This window comes from Coregonus clupeaformis, chromosome 10 (genome assembly GCF_020615455.1).
Source record: "Coregonus clupeaformis isolate EN_2021a chromosome 10, ASM2061545v1, whole genome shotgun sequence".
Classification (NCBI taxonomy): domain Eukaryota; kingdom Metazoa; phylum Chordata; class Actinopteri; order Salmoniformes; family Salmonidae; genus Coregonus; species Coregonus clupeaformis.
In genome coordinates this window covers 17,785,735-17,808,369 of record NC_059201.1, presented here as the reverse complement: position 1 = coordinate 17,808,369, position 22,635 = coordinate 17,785,735, and the positions used below count along the sequence as shown (strand labels likewise).

At 42.8% G+C, this 22,635-nt stretch overlaps 1 protein-coding gene across 2 annotated transcripts in view; it reads left to right on the top strand.

Annotated features, from left to right (window-relative positions):
- The first annotated feature begins 4,923 nt into the window (after window positions 1–4,923).
- The window catches only part of LOC121575242 (FYVE, RhoGEF and PH domain-containing protein 5), a 74,543-nt gene continuing 56,831 nt past the window's right edge, over window positions 4,924–22,635 (top strand). For both annotated transcript variants that reach the window (XM_045222865.1, XM_041888211.2), the window contains exons 1-2: window positions 4,924–5,156; window positions 14,192–16,952. In XM_045222865.1, the coding sequence (XP_045078800.1) occupies window positions 5,102–5,156; window positions 14,192–16,952 (2,816 nt within the window). In that variant the 5' untranslated portion in view covers window positions 4,924–5,101. The remainder of the gene's footprint in view (window positions 5,157–14,191; window positions 16,953–22,635) is intronic.

Genomic DNA, 22,635 nt, shown 5'->3' with positions numbered 1-22,635 from the left:
AACAAAGGCCCTTCAAATCAAGTGTCATTCTTATCTGTGACATAGATTATTTAATCCTGATACCTTGTTTCCTGTGTGTCAGGGGGTCCACTGTGATTCAATAAAGTTTTATTTATTAAAAACTATTCTGAGGCAGCTGTTTTTCTCACCAGTAATCATAACATTCTTTGAAAAACATATTTGCTGAAAAATCCAGAAAGAAAGAGAGGAAAGAGAGTAAGGGAATGGCCCATGGTCATTGTACGAAGGTCAGGAAAGTCTTACAGAAGAACAAAAACAACAACCCAGCTGTGTTTTCTTCCTTAGTTAGCTGTGATGTGAGGTGAAATTATATTTAGCCCACCATGACACAACAAAAGGTTCAGTCAGCACCCCTTTACTCTCCCCATTGTAGAGCTGACAGGACAAACATCCATGCTACCATTGCTATTCCCACTGTAAAGCTGACAGGACAGACATCCATGCTACCATTGCTATTCCCACTGTAAAGCTGTCAGGACACACATCTATGCTACACTCAGCATAGCTGTGCCAGCCAAGAGCACAGTTCTAGTAGAACAAACATGTTTTCATTCAGTTTGTGTGGGTGTCTGTATTTATGTGTGAGCATGAGTGTTTGCTTACATTGTTACATAAATATTTTCTGTCTTTTTCAATACTGCGAAAGTGTGACTGTATTTTATGGTTAGTGTGGCCCGGTGGGAAAATATTTGAATAGACTCCCAGGCTCACACAATAGATATGATGACAGATAAAAGCGTATTTACAGGAAAACACTTCAACCCCTTGACACACTTTAGTCCCCTCCTGCAAAACAGTTACTGTTGAATCACGGCTGATGTAACCCACATCAGCTACTTGTCAGAGGGGTTTTAACAGAAGTAGTGGATGTGTTAACACTGTAAATGATGACTTGTTATTGTCTTACCTTTATAGCCAGCACTTCTTCGTGACACTTCAAATATTTAGAAATTAAACTGTAATATCATAGACTGAGGAACCCAATACATTACTGCTCAGGCCATAACTATCACACGTACAAAGCTGTTGGTGCAGAAGGAAATAAAAATATGTTTACAAGTTTGGAATCTGTACCCTCCCTCAATCCTTGCCTAATTTTTCTGATAGACCTGAAAACAGTCACAGGAAAGAGTTAATCAAGAGGGAGTTCTTTTTTTAAAAAACATTGTTATTATTTTCTCTCAGAGCAGGAGAAAGAAGAGGTAGACACCCTCTCCCTCTTCCCCCGATATGGCCTGATGCCCCCAGCAGGCCTCCCCAGCCACAAACCCAGCAGAAGTCTCTACCCACCAAGACTTCTATACCAGACTTTCAAGTGCTACAACAACAAGTTCAGGTTTGGCAGTAGTGTCTTAAGCCCAGTCCTGGGAATTGTACACTGATGCTGACAACTAACATTGTCATTATAACCTAGATGTTTGTAGTTTTTTTGCAGTTGTGCTTAATACTGAGATTTTGGACAGCTATCTTGGTTAAACCAGTCCACTACACTACAACCTAATTGTAAACACCACCATTTGGTATATAGTCTTTTGAAGCTATGATAATTTATTGAAATTAGACAAATGAAGAGGATGAAATAATTTATAGACCTATGTTAAATGAAAATGTCTTATGTTTCATGATATATAAATGCATTTACAAATGTTTTAGCTTAAATTTGTTACATAAACAAAAAAACATATTTGTACTCAGTATAATAAAATAAAATGTATGCACTCACTAACTGTAAGTCGCTCGGGATAAGAGCGTCTGCTAAATGACTAAAATGTAAATGTAAATGCAGACAGGAGACAGATAGCCAATGGAGTGTAGTGCTGAGGGAGAAACACACACACACACAGCAGAGGGATTCCCCCACTTTATCATATATGTCAGCTCTGGAATGCTTCAGTATCAGACCATTGTGCATAGTATGATAAAGCCAAGCCAGAACACCGCGTTGCGTGCTTATGTGCCTCTTCGATGCATGGCCTGAAATCCAACTGTGTGAAGGAGTGATTTTGCTGGCTCTTGGTTGGACTGTGCTCTCATTGTTTTTGAGTGGCTCTAAATAACACCTGTTCCTACAAGAGGGTGATTATTGTAAAATCATCCCACGTGATTGTTCTATAAGGCTGGTTCACTGTAAGTCTTTCCTGCTCCTAAAGAGAACAACTCAAAACCATCCACGTAATGTTAAAATCCCCTGGTAACATATTGTGGACAAATAAATGCTATTTGGTGAGGTCAGTAGGTCCCGTCCATTTCTACCAGGAGAACAATTCTTTGTAATAAAGGGCAGTTTTATTGATGGGTTCATGAGCCGTCCTCCCCTCTCTCTCTTCTTCTCCCCCTCTCTGTCTCTCTCTCACACACACTTTTCCTTACTCTCTCTGGTTCTAAATGCTGATTTGCAGGTGGACCTAATCACTGCATGTGGTGTAGCAGCCAGAGTGAATGGGTCCGTCCATTAATCACTCTGCTCCTCCCACCCCATCATGCTGCTCCGTAACACCACAGCTGGCTGCACACAGCACACCCCAACAACCTGCTCTGTAACAGCACAGGTGTTCCACAACACTGGCCTCAGATTAGTTTGTGGAGCTGGCATGTTGACCAGAATACCTCACATCCGTCCTGTGTGAGGTTTGTGCTCCAGCCCTGAGATCAGCAGCATCGGCTTTAGTGGCTTGTTATCCCTCTTTCAGATCCGTTTCTCTTCAGGAGGCGGGGATGGCTGTGTGTGTCTGTCTGTCTGTGTGTGTTTTTGTATTTGTGTGTAGAGGAAACCCCCCCATCTCAGAGCCCAAAACATGTTTTCATGCTCCACATCTGCAGCCCCTTGTTTATCAGGAGAGCCGTCATTATTCTCTAACGACACAGAGCAGGGCTGCTCTCTGAGCCCACCTCCCTGCCCTTCATTGACTCAATATGAAAACATACTTATTTGACCAACAAAAGGGGTCAAAGGTTACAACACTTAATGTTGTTCAATGAGCAGAACAATCTGTGCTGCTAGTAACACTATACTTAGCCTCAGTTGGGGGACTCTGTGTGCTTGGGTGGGTGGGTGTGTGTTTGTGTGTGCGCTCATGCTCTCGCAAGTCCATGTGTCACACTCTTTACCCCTGAGAGATACAGAGTGAGGTAAAGTCAGTTCAGTACACATGGATCATAATAGTTGCCATTAAAATAGATTATATATTTATGATAATGCTGAATGTGGTTTAAAGGTACTGTATATCAATTTGTACCACAATAGGAAATAGACAGCTCTCCTAAACACATTATTTCATTGTTGTAATGGAAAATAAATTCTTTTGGGTGTATCCTATCATCAGGTGACTACTTTAGGAGACAAAATATGTTACCTCATAATGTTTTTGAGTTTCAACAATACAATGGGTTAAAATGTGGCAGTTTTGTCCATCAGTTGCTAAGGAAGTGGAGCCTTGTTGTGCAGGAAACAGGGAGTGCAATTTCCTGTTATGCAGAAATGTTTTAAGGGACTGCTGTCCTCCAATCAGACTTCAGATGTATGGGCAGGAAACCATGTCCAAATGGCAGCAGTCTCTGGGATCCCACACATTCTGTTTTTAGCTGGATGTCTCTGTGCTGCCAGGATTCAGGAAATACTTGATAATTGTAAGTTAGCTTACAGTCACACTAGTCTGGCTAACACATAACTTGAAGTCCTCCTGACTTCAGAGTCTGGAAATACTATTTTGATGTTGTCTGCACGATGCGCCGATAATGAAGGGATGTGCTTTTTTACTGATTGGTTCAGATCTGTGTCTTTCTCACTCAAACACCCACATCGACAACCACACACAGCCCCCGAGCGCCGCCCACTTCCAATACAACTGTTGCATTTTCAAATCCAAATAATGTGAGGCCTTAACCCACCAGGAAATAAAAAAAAGTTTGAGAGAACCAATCAAAGCTCAGCACATTCACACACAGACACCGTGGTGAAGAAGGCACGACAGCGACTATTCAACCTCAGGATGCTGAAGAAATTCAGCCTGTCACGAGGGCCCTCACAGTGTTCTACAGGAGCACCATCGAGAGCATACTGTCGGGCTGCATCACAGCCTGGTACGGCAACTCCACCGCTGCAGACCGCAAGGTGCTACAGAGGGTGGTACACTCAGCCCAACGCACCATTGGGTGCACACTGCCTGCCCTCCAGGACAACTACAACAACAGGTGTCGCAGGAAGGCCAAGAAGATCATCAGGGACCCCAGCCACCCAAGCCATGCCCTGTTCTCCTCGCTTCAATCACTCAGATGCGGGCAGTATAGGAGCATCATGGCAAAAACCGTAAGAATGGCCAATAGCTTCTAACCCCAGACCATCAGGCTGCTGAATAGCCCCCCAAAAAAAAACCGTCCCTTTGGAATGACTTTGATAGCAACAGTGAATCTATTTAGTTTTTAAGTGGAGAACTCTCAAAAATGATTCTCATGATATCACATTGGTAATATCGTAGCTAAGCAGGGCTGGGCTTGGTTAAAACCCTGGATGGGAGACCAAAGGGTAGCTGCAGATAGATCCGTTCTCCAGTAGGAGGTGCTGCCCAACTTTTTTTCTTTCTTTTCTGAACGTGGATATACTGTTGAAGAGTTGATGTTGTTTTAAAGGTACAAATTCAACATAATTTATACAAGGTTTGTTAATTTGGTTACCATGATAAAATGTCACCCTCAAAACAACAGTTTCCATTTAAATCCAATGTATTTTCCACGTAGATTCCATGTCACAATACGTTGACAAATTACGTTGAAACAACGTTGATTCAACCAGTTTGTGCCCTTTGGGTTCCTCCTCAGGAAACACCAGGGAGCACTTCCTGCGCTCAGCTCCCAACTCCAAACCCTCCTGCATCTGTTCAGACGCGCCTCTTACCACATACAATGTGCGCGCCACCAGTCGAGGACCGCTACAGCTGGAAAGTAACTTGACGCAATAAAAATGACATAAAACTAAGGTTATTGTTTTACCTTTCTGGTCTTTGGTTAGGTTTGCCTTTCTGTGTCTCGGAATACGTGTGGTCTGGAATATATCCTACAGGATGTTGCTTTCTCACAAGGGTTGATGAATGATAAACTGTTCGGATGTTCGCTCGGATGGTTCCCGAAAATGAATACAGGTATGAGAGCACTTTGATTTGGACAAATGTAGCCTACTAATCAAATAGGCCCTAGGTCTGGACAACGTTTGGTCATTTTATAATAAAACGCTGCATCGTCTGAGTTGTTTTATCCCTACAAAAAAAGGGACTGTAAGAATGTGTCTTGCCCATAACAAAACGGGAAAGGGACTCTGTGTGAAGGGAGGGGGACAGACTTGTGCTGCCTACAATTTGTGAAAGTTGACAAGTCCTGGGATCATAATGCCACAGACGGTGATAGCCTATAGGCGTGGGTGGCTAGCAAATAGAGGGCAAATTGTTGTTTAGATATAGAATTCGTATTGCAATTCCAATCATATTATTTCAATAATTGAAATCCCAAGTGTGAGAACTGTCACTAGGTCTTTAGTCTATATCTGAGACTGAACAACTACAATGCAGTAGTAAGGCTATCTGTGATGTAGTGTTAAGGGAAAAGGACTGTTGGTGGTCTAACAATATGTCTAATATATGTAGGATAATAGATTTATCTAATATCTAAACATATGAGTGATCATGAATTTATAGACACCAGATATTATTTTGATAATGTGCATTATGGATTTATGACAAGGTTGTCAATGGCATTGTTCTGTTGTAATTATGGGGACATTATACAAGGAGTAAGCCTGTATGATGCTTGTCACATTGCTGCTTTATTGAGAATCTGATTGGTTCTTCAAGGTACAGCCAGGGGTGCTGTTTTCCTCAGGGTATGTTGAGGAGATCATATCACAGGAGGCTGGTGGCACCATAATTGGGGAGGACGGGCTCATGGTAATGGCTGGTGCGGAATAGGTGGAATGGTATCAAATACATCAAACACATGGTTTCCATGTGTTTGATGCCATTCCATTTCGCCGTTCCAGCTATTATTATGAGCTGTCCTCCCCTCAGCAGCCTCCACTGGATCATATAGCCTAGTTTCCCAAATGTAATGTCCTTATGTAATGTCCTTGTGTGTCCTGTTTGACCAGTTGTGCTGTCATGTTTTATTTTGTCTTTAGTATTTTTTGTCCCTTGATACTCACAAAAACAGCCTATGAGAGGGGCAGTGAATCGCAGATAGTGACTTGGGGAAATCCTTTAGTAAATCCTTTAGTGTTGTAACTTGTGTCCTTCTAAGCAAAGTGTCCATAGTTAATACTCTTCCCAGGTGCAGTGGTCCAGCAGGTAGGGGACATAATGATGCATTTTATGATAAAATGATCAAACTTGGTACACTAATTCTAGATACTTTAAAGAGACAATCCGCAGTTGAAACGATAACACAGGGTCCTCTCTGCCCCTGTTTCGGTAAAAAGCTGAGGGATGGGGCTGGAGAAATGTGACCACTCTCAAATTCATAGACTGAGCTATGGATGAAAGGACTGATCATCCATGAGATCAAAATTACAGTTTTAACCATGTTTGAGCCTATCCAGTGTTTGTTTACATTTACTTTGTTTACAAACATTGGAGTAAAACAAGCGTATATTTTGGGTTCTTATGGGGTACGACTGTTGAACTAAGCTCATGAGGCATTTATAAGTTATATTCTTCAAAAATGTATGTAGCAACTGCAGATTTACCCTTTAAGTAAGGAACATTTGAAAGATTGGAGGCAGTCTGGGAAGCGAAATTTACATTCGTAGGATAGCTGGAGGCAAATAATTAATATTCATGAGTTACGCTGGGTGATTGGTTGAGACTTCTTGGGTGTGTAACGTCACACAGATGCGCTGTAGAGCCGTCTGTAGATTTCTCGCAGGCATGAGCAGTAAGAACCGAACGACTTGGGAAACCTACCTTCAGCTTAATTAATTGGGAAATAAATGAAGCCTCACCAATCTATTTAAGTTTCACTGTCGGATCATTTATAAGACGAGTCCACTAATTCTTATTTTTACCTTTCCACAAACTGTCTGTTGCTTGATATGAGCATGTTATCCCAAATGTAGCAAAGAATAGGAAATCCACGATTAGTTGGATAGTAATTGCTACTGCCTGGCCAGTGAGCTATCTAGCTACATTTCAGTAATTTAACTACCCTAAATGTGGTGGTCAGTGGATAAACTAACTATGACTTGAACATATTTGTCTGAAAACGAACTAGCCAATTATTGTTTCCCATGGTGTTATCATGTCTAACCAGTTGACTATTGTAGCCTGTGTGCCCATGAGCTCCTGAGTCTAGCTAGCGTCGTTGTTTTGTGTCCACAATAAGCTAACTGTTAGCTAGCTAGTTGGCTACTGCATGGCCAGTGTGAGCCAGCATGCTACCTAGCTAGCTACATTTCAGTCAGTAGCTATCCTTCTAAATGTGGTGGTCACTGGATAAACTAGCTATAAGTTGAACATATTTGGCTGAAAACGAACTAGTAGCCAGTTATTATTGCCCATGGTGGAATCATATCTGCAGCTGGCTCCTGAAGCCTATGATGACTATGTGTCCATGAGCTCCGGTTTTGTCTAAAAGGGATACAGCTTTTGTCAAAATTGACTTTTCGTAGCAGGTTTAGGAGAACTTACGTAGCTGGTTAGGAGAATTAACATGGTAGGATAATTAGGTTAAGGTTAGGAAAAAGGTACGAGTTAGTAAAAAAGCACCAAATAAACAACACCTTTTGACGTCAATTTGACAAAAGCTGTATCCCATCTAGACATGACCATGAGCTCCCGAGTCTAGACGTAGTCTAGCTAATGTTAGCTAGCTAGCTAGCGTCACTAGCTGAACTGTTTCATAAGAAAACGGCTGAGGTGACTCAGATCCTGTAGCTAGCTAGCAAGCCCTCCTTTGCGACAATATTATTGGCGTGCGGGAATATTAGATATGTATTTTCGTTTTAAGATAACTGTCATTAAAGTTGTTGGTTACTACTGGTTTTTATTCGAGGCGAGATAAATTGTCCGCAATGTCTTATGTTTTGGTAAGGGCTCAGAGTGATGTCACGCACCCAAGAAGGCTCAGCCAATCACCTGGCAGATGGAGGTGTGGTATATGGCCAATATACCATGGGTAAGGGCTGTTCTTATGCACAACGCAATGTGGAGGGCCTGGATATAGCCCTTAGCCGTGGTATATTGGCCATATACCACAAACCCCTGAGGTGCCTTATTGATATTATAAACTGGTTACCAACGTAATTAGACCAGTGAATAGTATTTTTTTAAATCATACCCATGATATACGGTCTGATATACCACGGCTTTCAGCCAATCAGCATTCAGGGCTCGAACCACCCGGTTAATAATTAAGCAATAAGGCCTGAGGGGGTGTGGTATATGGCCAATATACCATGGCTAAGGGCTGTTCTTTAAGCACGACACAACACGGAGTGCCTGGATACAGCCCTTAGCCGTGGTATATTGGCCATATACCACAAACCCCCGTAATTAGAGCAGTAAAAATAAATGTTTTGTCATACTCGTGGTATACGGTCTGATATACCATGGATGTCAGCCATTCAGCATTCAGGGCTTGAACCACCCAGTTTATAATATGATATAAAACACAGGTAAATGTTGAACTGGAATCCAAAAATGCGCAGAAAAGTTACTGACGAGATCCATTGGCCGACATGTTTTTACTGGGCCTGGGCCAATTTTCACCTGCCCCCTTTAAGGGACGGGCCAATTTTCAGCTGCCCCTTTAAGGGGCGGACCATTACTGTAATAACGGTAGGACTCGCACATCTGTCTGTGAGAGATGAGATTCTCCGACATGCCTCTTCGCTAGCAGTTGAGCAAGCTCAAACTAACATTGAAAAACAACCTAGCGTGTGAACAAAACGATGTCAATAGTCAAGAAACACGAGGACAAAGTTACACTTTAGTAGACTTTCGGGTAAATTCAACCAACTTCTATGTCTGAGCGCTTCTAAAAAGGAATCTTGCAGCACTTCAATTACAGTCCACACAGCCCCCCAGGCACTGTTGCTGCTCGAGGTGGGATAGCTATATACGATTCGTAGTTATTTGTGTGATGATAAGCTACCAGCAATGAAACAAAACGGCAGAAATACTTTGAAAATAGCTAAGGCAGCATTTTTTTTTCAGTTCGCCCACATCTATTTTTAGCCGCATATGCGAGCAAAATGGTTGCACCGTAGAGCCCTACTATAGTGCCATCGCCGATTTTGTCCATTACCTCCTGCATGGGGCCATATTGGACACAATTCACATGGGTTTTTTATCAAAATGCATACTACCGTGCTCCGAGCACACAAATTGGAGCACGGTAGGGTGCATATTGAGAAATACCCAATGCCTTATCTCCATAAATAATGGTTACATAAATACAGCCCAATGATGGCTTAAAATGTTTCAGGGGGTCTGGAAAACACAATAAAATAGCCAAAATATGCCATATATACGTATCCTTTAAAATGTTAGTAGAAAAGTGGTGAAAACGCATGACAAATTACTGTTTTTTGTAAATGTTTTCATGGCTAGTTCCAATAGTTAGCATGTAAACACTAAGACTTTAAATGGGTTTTCCCTGAAGGCTACTGATTGCAATGATATAATATTCTGTTTTGTGTCAATTTAAAAAAATGTGACAGGAAACCTGCCCTGTACACATCACTTTAGGTAAAATCCCATTGGAAGCATTATGCCCAGCAGAGAGACAGGTAACCCATTTTAACAAAATGCTTTTATGATGAGACCTTTCAGCCTTTACACAAAGTACAAGTTTAAATAAAAGATGTCTAGCTATAGCGCCATTCACAGGAGGTTGGTGGCACCTTAATTGGGGAGGACAGGCTTGTGGTATTGACTGTAGCAGAATGAGTGGAATAGTTCAAATACATCAAACACATGGTTTCCTGTGCCAGCAGGAAAGGCAGTCAGTTGTGGCAGTCTATAGGTCTTATCCTCTGGTATTATGGTAGGCTTTTCATTCGGCCTACTATAGTTGACCTGTTTGTTGAGCTGCCACAAAGACCTCAACTTCCAGTGGGTTGCAGGGACAAGGGTTGTTCTGGTGTGGACCTCTTCTGGTAGGAGGGCTGCATTGCTTCTCGTTGCTCCTGGAGGATGGCCTTCCTGTCCCGATGGACACCACGGGCCTCATGTTTCTCCCGCTCATGGAATGGCTCTGCAACAGTCTTCTCCTGGTTATTCAGTGTTCCTCACCCTGGCTTGTCCTTTGTTGGCACCATCTTGGTTTTTGGTTTAGAGAAAAAAAGTCCTTTAACCTCTACTCAGTTCCCTCTACTGGCCATCCCACCGTTGCCGCCATATGTAAGGGATGAACAAGGAGTCAACGAGAGACAACTGTGTAGGGGTGAAAATATTAGGGGGTTTATTTTCCCAAACTTCAAGTTGTTTACAAAGTAAGAGAAATCAAAAACCATAGTGCATAAAAAAAGAGTACTTAAAGGTCTGTAAAATATAAACATAAAACTGTTCTAACGCCTCAAACAAAGCTAAATGTATAACTGAGGTCTACATAGCAGAACAGGCGCAACTCCCAAGGTTAACTGAAGCCATAAGGTCAGCACACAGAATATAAAGTGAATGGCCAGTTCCATATGTCTGAGGCAGGTAGGCTACAAAGACACACGTACATTATTAAGGATCTATTCCTAACATTTTTAGCATATACATTATTTTAAGCATAAAATCTGATCATTAACATGATTAGCTGTAAATATATCAATGTTAAATAGAAAATTAGAGTATATTTTAAACTGGGGAAATCCTTTTTCCCTATGCTGGATGCAGGTGGTATCACCCGACACACCCTTCCATGTCAGGATAATAGAACGTGCCAATTAGCAGCACGCCTCTAAATAACACACCTGGCCACCAAGCTGCAGACAAGGCACCAGAAAAGGGCTGAAATGGTCAAACATAGAAAACAAATGGTTGATAACGTTGCAAATATAAATCTATGAGAATGCACTCAACTTAGAATTAAATTAAAACAATTAAAAAATGCAACAATTCAATAAAGGTGTGTCTTTGATATTTGAAATTTAAAAAAACGTGTTGGGTCATTATTTGATTTGACACTAAATATTTGGTGCAAATTAAACTTAAAGTGCAAAGGCTAGGGATATTTAGCTCTGCGGCTACATTTGGCCCACACAGTTTCCATGTGTTTGATGCCATTCCATTCGCTCCGTTCCAGACATTATAATGAGCCATCCTCCCCTCAGCAGCCTCCTGTGCCATTGCAGATTTAACCTATTATACTCTAAAGGACCAATTTAAAAAAATTACCGGCAACCAGCTACATTGGTTCTAATTGGACAGGATTCACATTGCCATATTGCCATTAATAACTGGTACATATAGCCCAAGGATGTCTTAAAATGTTTTAAGTGGTGAGGAGAACACAATAGAATAACCCAACTATGCCATATACGGTATATCTGTCCTTTAAACTTTATGCTAAAATGTGGTAGAAATTTGCCCTCAAATACTGTTATGTAATTTGAATTGGCCATAACTTTATTAGTAAGTGTTATGTTAAGCCTAATGATGGCTTAAAATGTTCCAGGTAGTGTGGAAAATACAATCAAATGGATCATGTACATTACCAGTCAAAGTGTGGACACACCTACTCATTGAATGAGTAGGTGTGTCCAAACTTTTGACTCATTGAATGAGTAGGTGTGTCCAAACTTTTGACTGGTACTGTACATGATCCATTTGATTGTATTTTCCACACTACCTGGAACATTTTTTAAAGATGTCTTTGAAAATATGACCAAAATTGTGCCCAATATACTGTCCAAATCACAGATTGTTGTTGATATTTTGATCCCTTGATTTAGAGGATAACATTTCAGCACGCTCCTAATGATCTCAAAATATTGTGTGATATCTTTGGATTAGAATGATATATAAAGTGTACTAAAACAGTGCTTGCATAATAAGTAATCGTAGCCTTAGTATTGCGTCCCATACATCCCATTCAAAATGGTAGTGTTCTATTGGAATGGCTTCAAGTCCATGGTTCCATTTTCAACATCCTAAGTACAAGGAATTAAGTACAAGGTTTCTTGTCACATTTCTTGAAATGGACAAAATACAGAATGTCATATTATATATCATTGTAATCAGTAGACTTTAGGGAACCCCCATTTGACAGTTTTAAGTGTTTAAATGTAAAATACTGAAAATGAGGATGAAAGTATGTTCAAGAATCAGTCATTTGGGTAGCTTTTTGGGCACTTTCTCGCCACCTTTCTACAAAATCTTTAAAGAATATATTTACAGTACCAGTCAAAAGTTTGGACACACCTACTCATTCAAGGGTTTTTCTTTATTTTTTACTATTTTTTACATTGTAGAATAATAGTGAAGACATCAAAACTATGAAATAACACATATGGAATCATGTAGTAACCAAAAAAGTGTTAAACAAATCAAAATATATTTTATATTTGAGATTCTTCAAATAGCCACCCTTTACCTTGATGACAGCTTTGCATACTTCCGTTTCCCCTGAAAAATGGATGTGGGGACCCTGCTCAGGCGTCTTTTTACACCTGCTATGTTAGGTTAGTCTGCCTCCCGCTTAGCCAATGTTTGCAATGATGATGAAAAAATAACATGAAATTGCTAATTCTGACTGCATGTCTGTGTTTTGCGTGTGTTTGATATGCTGCCTAGATTGCTGCATGTAATTCACAGATTGGTTTTTTCACCAATGCAAAAAGTTACATGCCGCTATCTAGGCAGCATATCAAAAACAAGCAAAACACAGACACACAGTCTAATTAGCGATTTAATATTATTTTTTCATCATCATTGCAAACATTGTACGAACATGTTGATAATGTATTTTGTGTACAATGTAAACAGCTGCATGTAACTCCCCTCCTGAAAAAATAACATGAAATTGTGCTCATGCTTAATAGCCTACTGAGGCATGGAATGCAATAGTTGGAACATGTCGACCAAGTCCTTTGTGTACAACATGTTGTTTGACAAAGGAGTTATTCGCTGATCAAGGAGGGGGGAGTGGCAGCGGAGCACTGAGCAGCAGCTACGTAGGCAGCAGAGTGGGCAGGAGCTATGTTTGAAAAAAATCCTGCACATGCGCAGAAATCTCTGTATCTTTAGCCACGGTAAATCAGGTTTCCAGAAAGTCCAGAACAGCAGCCACTCCGTTTCTTTCAACAGGAAATCCGAATGGCAGCCATTTTATTAAAATAGCCGCCCTGGTTGACTGACAGGCTTCCCAGACTTCCTCTAATCTTCAAAACATTCCTTAAGGTATCTAGTATTAGTGTACCAAGTTTGACAATTTTATCATAAAATGCACGATCTTGGGAATATTTGGTTCTTATCTGCTGGACTGCCCAATCTGTTTGAAGGCTTGGCTATCACAGCACATAGATAGCTGGAAACAATTTATAATATGCTTTTCACAGTGGAATTAGGAATATGAGGTATGACGAATAGATAGCCTTAAAGATAGCCTACAGCGTTTCAATCTCTTCTGACTCTGGGCAATTCCATGGTAACGGAATTACATGGAGACTCAGATTTTTCCCTTTAAGATGGATACCAAACAAAAACCATTGATTTCAAAGTTTAACAAACCATACAACTCTATGCACAAGGACTTATTTTTTTTGGACCATTTCCACAAAAAGTTTGACAAAAACACATTTACAAGAACTGTGCAGATACAATGTTTGATAACAGAACAAAACTGAGAGAGATTTTACCGTAATTCTGTTACCAAACATTGCATCTACCCAGTTTTTCCAGTAAAAATAAATACATTATGTGTAAATTCTTCTAAATAGTCATTGCGCATTGAGTTGTATGGTTTGTTAAACTTTGTAATCAATGTTTTTTGTTTGGTATACATTTTAAAGTCTCAGCGTAATTCCGTTACCGTGGAATTGCTCCTCTATATGCGTTGTTTCTTGAACACCGAGTTAATTGTTTTGTGTGCAGACCACTACCCTCACCATTTTCTCCCTCTGTACGTTTGGAATAATCCGTTATCTCCTTAGGCTATATCTAGTAGTAGCTCATGATGATCTCTTTTGTTTTGTTTTCAGATTTTAAGAAGCCCCCTCTTGCTCCTAAACCAAAGCTTGTGAGTCACCTCACCTTCAAGCTGCCTTCCCCTCTCATGTCCCGGCCCTGCTCCTCAGCCAGGGGCCCCAAACCTCCCATCGCCCCCAAACCCAAAGTACCACATGGCCCTGAGGAGGGCGACTCCTCCCTGCTCTCCAACAACGCCCAGGAGGGGTACACCAACGGGGATCTGCTCTCCTCAGACGAGGACCTGGACCAGGAGAATGAGCCAGAGGACTCTCTGAGTGGAGGGAAGGGGCTAGAGGAGGAGGAACCAGTGGAACCTCAGTATGACTCATACTCTCTCAGTTCAGTGGTCAACAAACCTGAGAATGGGTATGAAGAGCAGAGGGAACAGGAGGAGGAGAGGATGCAGGAGAAAGAGGAGGACTGGAGGTTAACTGACAGTGTTCAAACAGAGGAGGTGGATTCTCTGGACACACTGGGGGTCAGTGATGCTGGATTCACAATTGACTCAGTGGACGCGGTGGAGATAATCGACATGTACATCACTGATGACATTGACGCCGAGGGCTGCTACGCAGGCGAGGCTCTGGCCGACACAGATGGCCTCTCCATCATCAGCATTGAGGAGGAGGAGGCAGCATGCTACCTCTGTGAAACTGGGCCTGGGAAGGAGAATGAGGAGGAAGAGCACCAAATACAGGAAGAAGAAGCAGAAGAAGAAGCAGCCGATACCACAGCAGATGCAGTAACAGAATCTCTCTCTGAGGAACCCATAGATCTCCTCGTCAAAGACAACATAGAGGAGGACCTTGTTACCCAAGAGCCTTCATCGTTCAAGGAGGAGGATGAGGGGGAAGTAGAGGAATCCTCACCTTACCCTGGTAGTCCTCCCAATGTCCTACAGGAGGACTTTGGATATGATGTCATTGGTCCCTCAGAGGAGAGAGCAGAAAGGTATCAACCATATTCCATAATTGATGAAGAGCCCATGACTATTCAGTACAGTATGGAAGAGGGTGAGTGCCAACATAGCCAACATAAAGCTAAACAACTTTTCAACACAGAGGAGGAAGCAGTTGACCCTAGCCTGGAACCCTACTACATCTCAACTGAGGACATCGTGGATCCAGAGCAGAGGCCCGCAGAGGACAAATGTCACGGATCGGCAGGGAGTGAGAGCACACCGGAGGAATCTTCACTGGTCACAACAGAGACCATGGAACCCAGTGAGTACGCAGCCATAGGTGACGATGACTCGCTGTGTGAGGACATGGGGCAGATTGAGTGTGTCTCTTCTGAGGACTACGTCGAGATAGGAGATGATGATGACGATGATGACGACAGCGAGAACATGACAGGTTCATGTCAGAGAAGGACGCCTGGAGTCCAGATGGTGGAGGCTTTCTTGAACCACAGTAAAAACCAGCCCCGCTTCAGGCTGGTGTCTATCTCAGTGCCAGCGGACACAGACACCTCCCAGGCCTCATCGTTCTCTGACAGCAAGCTACTCTCCCCAGATGACTCTGATGTGTTCAGGGACGAGGTGGACCTAGAGGGCCACATTATTCCCTACCTGGATGAGACCACCGACACAGAAGACAACCTTAGTGATGAGCATGTCTACGAAGAGGCAGGCCTGGACTCAGAGGGGGAGAATTTCCTGCCTTTTGACAGGAAGTCCATTGTGACCAGGTCCCGGTCGCTGTCAGGGAAAGTGCCTGGTTACGTGCCTGATACGGTTCATGAGGAGGCGGGCTCAGAGTTCCACCTTCAGAACTACTGCAAGGTGGAATTGGACCGGAGCGGACCCGCGCTGAACAGCAGCCCCATGTTAAATTCAACCCGGGCCAAGAGCTCATCCAAACCACATCGCTTTCTCCTGTACCCCCGCTCCTTCTCCATGGAGGGACGCGACCTGCCCCTGTGTGTGTACAAGGAGGGCCAGGGTTCCCCGGGGGAGAGGAGGGAAGACAGCCTCTCCCTGCCCTGTGTCATGGGCTCTTCTGGAAGCTTCTCCCAGCGAAGTCCCCTGCCCTCTAGCGGCCTGTCCACCCCTACTTCAATGGTGGACATCCCTCCTCCCTTTGAGCTGGCCTACATCACCAAGAAGCCCATCACCAAGAGCTCTCCATCCCTGTTCGTCGAGGGGGACTCCCCAGACAGGCAGAAGAAGAAGAAGTCCTCCTTCAAGCGCTTCCTGATGCTGAAGTTCAGGAGGAAGACAGAGAGCAAGCTGCTGGTGGACGTCAATGTGTCCTCCTCCAGGTCCTCCCCTGAGTCCAGCCACCACGGCCCCGCCAGGTTCCTTGATTTAGACAGGCGCAGCACAGGCAGCTCCCCGCAACTCAAGTCCCGAATGGTCAGTAAGCCCCACCGCTCTCCGGACTCCCCCTCCACCTTCCTGTTCTATAAGGATGGGAAGAGAAAAGGGGGTTCTGTGGCCTTCCTCAACCGCAGTGTGGCCCGGGTGGAGTCCTTTGAGGACCGCTCCCGCGCCCCCTACACCCCCCTCCCCCTGACCAAGCCCCGCTCCATCTCCTTTCCCAACACTGACACGTCAGACTACGAGAACATTCCTGCCCAGACCCTCTGCTCCGACTATGAGAACATCCAGATCCCCTCCCGGAGGCCTGTACGACCGGGGACCTTTGCAGAGTTCTTTGACCATACGAGTCGGGTGCTGTCCTCTGCCAATGACACTGATGGTTACGTGGATATGAGTAGCTTCCCTGGGTTTGAAAGCAAAGCTCAGTCGCCTGAGCAAGAGCCTGAAAGGTATGGGGAAATTTGAGTTGAACTATAGTTTGCACTGTTAACACACTTGTAACATTTATGTGTGTGTGTGTGCGTGTACTTTAAAAAAATGTGTGGTGTGATGTGTGTGTACTGTATGAGAGAGAACCACTGAAGTAGATAGATGCTCCCGGTTGTAATATTAGTGATCTCTGCCACCTCTTATACAGAGCATTAGTCTTTTTTATTACTGTGTCCCCGCTGTGTGTGTTTACTGCTCCCTAGGGATAGGGGATTTATAACTGTTTCTAAGGGAGGGTCCCTTGTTGCCATGATCACACAGTGGTCAGTCACACACACACACACACACACACTATTCCTATAATCATTATTAAGCATTATAGTCATCATATTGCACATGACCAGGGGGGCGCTGGACTGGTAGAGTGGAGACTGCTTGGAGGGAGCAGGGCCCAGATTCACAAAACCCTTCTCACGCAAAACTTAAGAAGCTTCTTAAGAAAAAAAAGAAGAAGTTTATAAGATAGTTCTTAAGTGCAATTCCTCAACAATATCTTAAGATTTAATGATTATCTTACGAACTAATCAAATATCTTCTTACGAATCTTCTTAAGATGTTTGATGCTAGGCATTTGTTTTAGCTAGCTATCTAGCATATTTCTTACTGAGATTACCGTTCTAAAACATTTTCTTGGGTTTAAAATAATCAATACTGAAACTTTCAGATGAAGTTTGTAAGTGAATTAAACATGTTAAATTGCTTTCTCTCACTGCCCTGAGTTTAAGACTAGGGTTTAGCTATCTTGGAACATTTCCAATAGCTTTATTTTCAAGAATCTAATTTCTTCTTAACTTTCTGCTTAAGGAGAAACATAAGAAATAGCGCAAGAAAATGTCCAATAACCTTTTTGAGGATTAGCAACATTGCTTAAGTTTCTTCTTAAGTCTATAGTTAAGGGAAAAAATGGCAGTTAAGAATACATTTCTTCTTAAGAAGGTTTTGTGAATCTGGGCCCAGGTCAGGTTGTGCTTACATGTCCAGTCACATAAGAGTTAGTTCATCATTGAGGAACGCACATATCAATTCATTTGGGCAGGTCATAGTTTTTCTGCTTTGGATGCCTACCTAAGGTATTATACAGACCTCCGTGGATGATTAATTGTCAAAACATTTTGGATTCATCCCTATTCCTTCCAACCAGCCAATCAGAAACAAGATTGGGAGATGCAATCTCAGTGTTCCGTGTGCTCTATGATGTGTTGCCCTCAGCAATGCAGTTTACTATTCTGGAGGTGTATGGGAGTTAAACACAAGGGTGTTTTGATACACAGGACTCTGGGAATCCTCTGAATTGGTGATGCTGTTGCATCACAAGCATCCAAATGATGTTCAGTTCACATTAACGCAGGGGTGTCAAACATACGATCCGGCCCGCAAGTGGGTCCAATCCGGCCTGCGGGTGGTTTGAGTAAAAAACTAACTCAATATACTCTAAAATGCCTAAACCCAATTCGAAACTGTGTAGAAATGATAATGGACCTACATTCATACAGTTCCTTGACTGTGTCCAGCTCGCTAATAATTACCGAAATGAAAGCTAGACAGTCAGGGAGCATAGAAAATTCCAGAAATTATGGATAGAAGAATATTCTTTGCAAATATGGCAAGGAAATATTTAAAAAATCAGTGCGGCCCTCCAGACCTTGTTGAAGACCGAATGCGGCCCCCGGGGAAAAATTAGTTTGACATCACAGCATTAAGGTGACATATTGGTGCACAGCAATTTTTTTATCAGAATTTTAACACCCACAGTGTTCAATTGAACACTTTATTAGTGTGTATAATTAAATTAACACTTTTCAAAGTGTTGATAAACTAACACTCCATGGGTGTTGCAAATTACGACTTAAATTAACACTTTATTAGAGCTGATGCTGTTCATAGAATTAACACCTGTGGTCTTACAGTAACTCATTTTTTGGGTGTTGTTTTAACACTGTAGGGCAGGGATCATCGACTAGATTCAGACACGAGCCGATTGATTCTTGAGCAGATGGTCGGGGAGCCAGAACATAATTACATTTTACATTTAAGTCATTCAGCAGACGCTCTTATCCAGAGCGACTTACAGTTAGTGAGTGCATACATTTTCATTCTGATCGAACCCACAACCCTGGCGTTGCAAGCGCCATGCTCTACCAACTGAGCTACGTAATTACAAATAATTTGTGTACTGCAAATTGACCGCAAGAAGCCCAAACAGATATAATGTTTGACTAAAACATAATCATTTCAAACCTTGGTTACATTTGCATACGATCACGTCGTGTCGCTTTATTATGCGTGGGAATACTTGGGAACAGATTTCTTAAATTAAAATCACTTGGAGCTGATTTCCTGGTGTATTTTACAGTTTGTTATGTCCAACAATTGTTAATACACTGCTCAAAAAAATTAAGGGAACACTAAAATAACACATCCTAGATCTGAATGAATGAAATAATCTTATTAAATACTTTTTTCTTTACATAGTTGAATGTGCTGACAACAAAATCACACAAAAATTGTCAATGGAAATCAAATTGATCAACCCATGGAGGTCTGGATTTGGAGTCACCCTCAAAATTAAAGTGGAAAACCACACTACAGGCTGATCCAACTTTGATGTAATGTCCTTAAAGTAGTGTGTGTGGCCTCCATGTGCCTGTATGACCTCCCTACAATGCCTGGGCATGCTCCTGATGAGGTGGCGGATGGTCTCCTGAGGGATCTCCTCCCAGACCTGGACTAAAGCATCCGCCAACTCCTGGACAGTCTGTGGTGCAACGTGGTGTTGGTGGATGGAGCGAGACATGATGTCCCAGATGTGCTCAATTGGATTCAGGTCTGGGGAACGGGCGGGCCAGTCCATAGCATCAATGCCTTCATCTTGCAGGAACTGCTGACACACTCCAGCCACATGAGGTCTAGCATTGTCTTGCATTAGGAGGAACCCAGGGCCAACCGCACCAGCATATGGTCTCACAAGGGGTCTGAGGATCTCATCTCGGTACCTAATGGCAGTCAGGCTACCTCTGGCGAGCACATGGAGGGCTGTGCGGCCCCCCAAAGAAATGCCACCCCACACCATGACTGACCCACCGCCAAACCGGTCATGCTGGAGGATGTTGCAGGCAGCAGAACGTTCTCCACAGCGTCTCCAGACTCTGTCACGTCTGTCACGTGCTCAGTGTGAACCTGCTTTAATCTGTGAAGAGCACAGGGCGCCAGTGGCGAATTTGCCAATCTTGGTGTTCTCTGGCAAATGCCAAACGTCCTGCACGGTGTTGGGCTGTAAGCACAACCCCCACCTGTGGATGTCGGGCCCTCATACCACCCTCATGGAGTCTGTTTCTGACCGTTTGAGCAGACACATGCACATTTGTGGCCTGCTGGAGGTCATTTTGCAGGGCTCTGGCAGTGCTCCTCCTGCTCCTCCTTGCACAAAGGCGGAGGTAGCAGTCCTGCTGCTGGGTTGTTGCCCTCCTACGGCCTCCTCCACGTCTCCTGATGTACTGGCCTGTCTCCTGGTAGCGCCTCCATGCTCTGGACACTACGCTGACAGACACAGCAAACCTTCTTGCCACAGCTCGCATTGATGTGCCATCCTGGATGAGCTGCACTACCTGAGCCACTTGTGTGGGTTGTAGACTCCGTCTCATACTACCACTAGAGTGAAAGCACCGCCAGCATTCAAAAGTGACCAAAACATCAGCCAGGAAGCATAGGAACTGAGAAGTGGTCTGTAGTTACCACCTGCAAAACCAGTCCTTTATTGGGGGTGTCTTGCTAATTGCCTATAATTTCCACCTGTTGTCTATTCCATTTGCACAACAGCATGTGAAATTTATTGTCAATCAGTGTTGCTTCCTAAGTGGACAGTTTGATTTCACAGAAGTGTGATTGACTTGGAGTTACATTGTGTTGTTTAAGTATTCCCTTAATTTTTTTGAGCAGTGTATATACAGTATCAGTCAAAAGTGGACACACCTACTCATTGAAGGGTTTTTCTTTATTTTTACTATTTTTTACATTGTAGAATAATAGTGAAGACATCAAAACTATGAAATACCACATATGGAATCTTGTAGTAACCAAAAAAGTGTTAAACAAATCTAAATATATTTTATATTTGAGATTCTTCAAATAGCCACCCTTTGCCTTGATGACAGCTTTGCACACTCTTGGTATTCTCTCAACCAGCTTCACCTGCAATGCTTTTCCAACAGTTTTGAAGGAGTTCCCACATATGCTTTGCACTTGTTGGCTGCTTTTCCTTCACTCTGCCATCCAACTCATCCCAAACCATGTCAATTGGGTTGAGGTCGGGGGATTGTGGAGGCCAAGTCATCTGATACAGCACTCCATCACTCTCCTTCTTGGTAAAATAGCCCTTACACAGCCTGGAAGTGTGTTGGGTCATTGTCCTGTTGAAAAACAAATGATAGTCCCACTAAGCCCAAACCAGATGGGATGGTGTATCGCTGCAGAATGCTGTGGTAGCCATGCTGGTTAAGTGTGCCTTGAATTCTAAATAAATCACAGACAGTGTCACCAGCAAAGCACCCCCACACCATAACACCTCCTCCTCCATGCTTTACGGTGGGAACTACACATGCGGAGATCGTCCGTTCACCCACACCGCGTCTCACAAAGACACGGTGGTTTGAACCAAAAATCTCCAATTTGGACTCCAGACCAAAGGACATATTTCCACCGGTCTAATGTCCATTGCTCGTGTTTCTTGGCCCAAGCAGGTCTCTTCTTCTTATTGGTGTCCTTTAGTAGTGGTTTCTTTGCAGCAATTCGACCATGAAGGCCTGATTCACACCCCTCTGAACAGTTGATGTTGAGATGTGTCTGTTACTTGAACTCTGTGAAGCATTTATTTGGGCTGCAATCTGAGGCTGGTAACTCTATTGAACTTATCCTCTGCAGCAGAGGTAACTCTGGGTCTTCCATTCCTGTGGTGGTCCTCATGAGAGCCAGTTTCATCATAGCGCTTGATGGTTTTTGCGACTGCTCTTGAAGAAACTTTAAAAGTTATTGAAATGTTCCGTATTGACTGACCTTCATGTCTTAAAGTAATGATGGACTGTCGTTTCTCTTTGCTTATTTGAGCTGTTCTAGCCATAATATGGACTTGGTCTTTTACCAAATAGGGCTATCTTCTGCATACCAACCCTACCTTGTCACAACACAACTGATTAGCTCAAATGCATTAAGAAGGAAAGAAATTCCACAAATTAACTTTTAATAAGGCACACCTGTTAATTTAAATGCATTCCAGGTGACTACCTCATGAAGCTGGTTGAGAGAATGCCAAGAGTGTGCAAAGCTGTCATCAAGGCAAAGGGTGGCTATTTGAAAAATCTCAAATATAAAATGTAGTTTTTTATTTGTTTAACACTTTTCTGGTTACTACATGATTCCATATGTGTTATTTAATAGTTTTGATGTCTTCACTATTACTCTACAATGTAGAAAATAGTAAAAATACAGAAAAACCCTTGAATGAGTAGGTGTGTCCAAACTTTTGACTGGTACTGTATATATATGTTTTAGTCAAACATCATATCTGTTTGGGCTTCTTGCGGTCAATTTGCAGTCTACAAATTATTTTTAATTATGTTCCGGCTCCCTGACCATCTGCTCAAGAAAAAA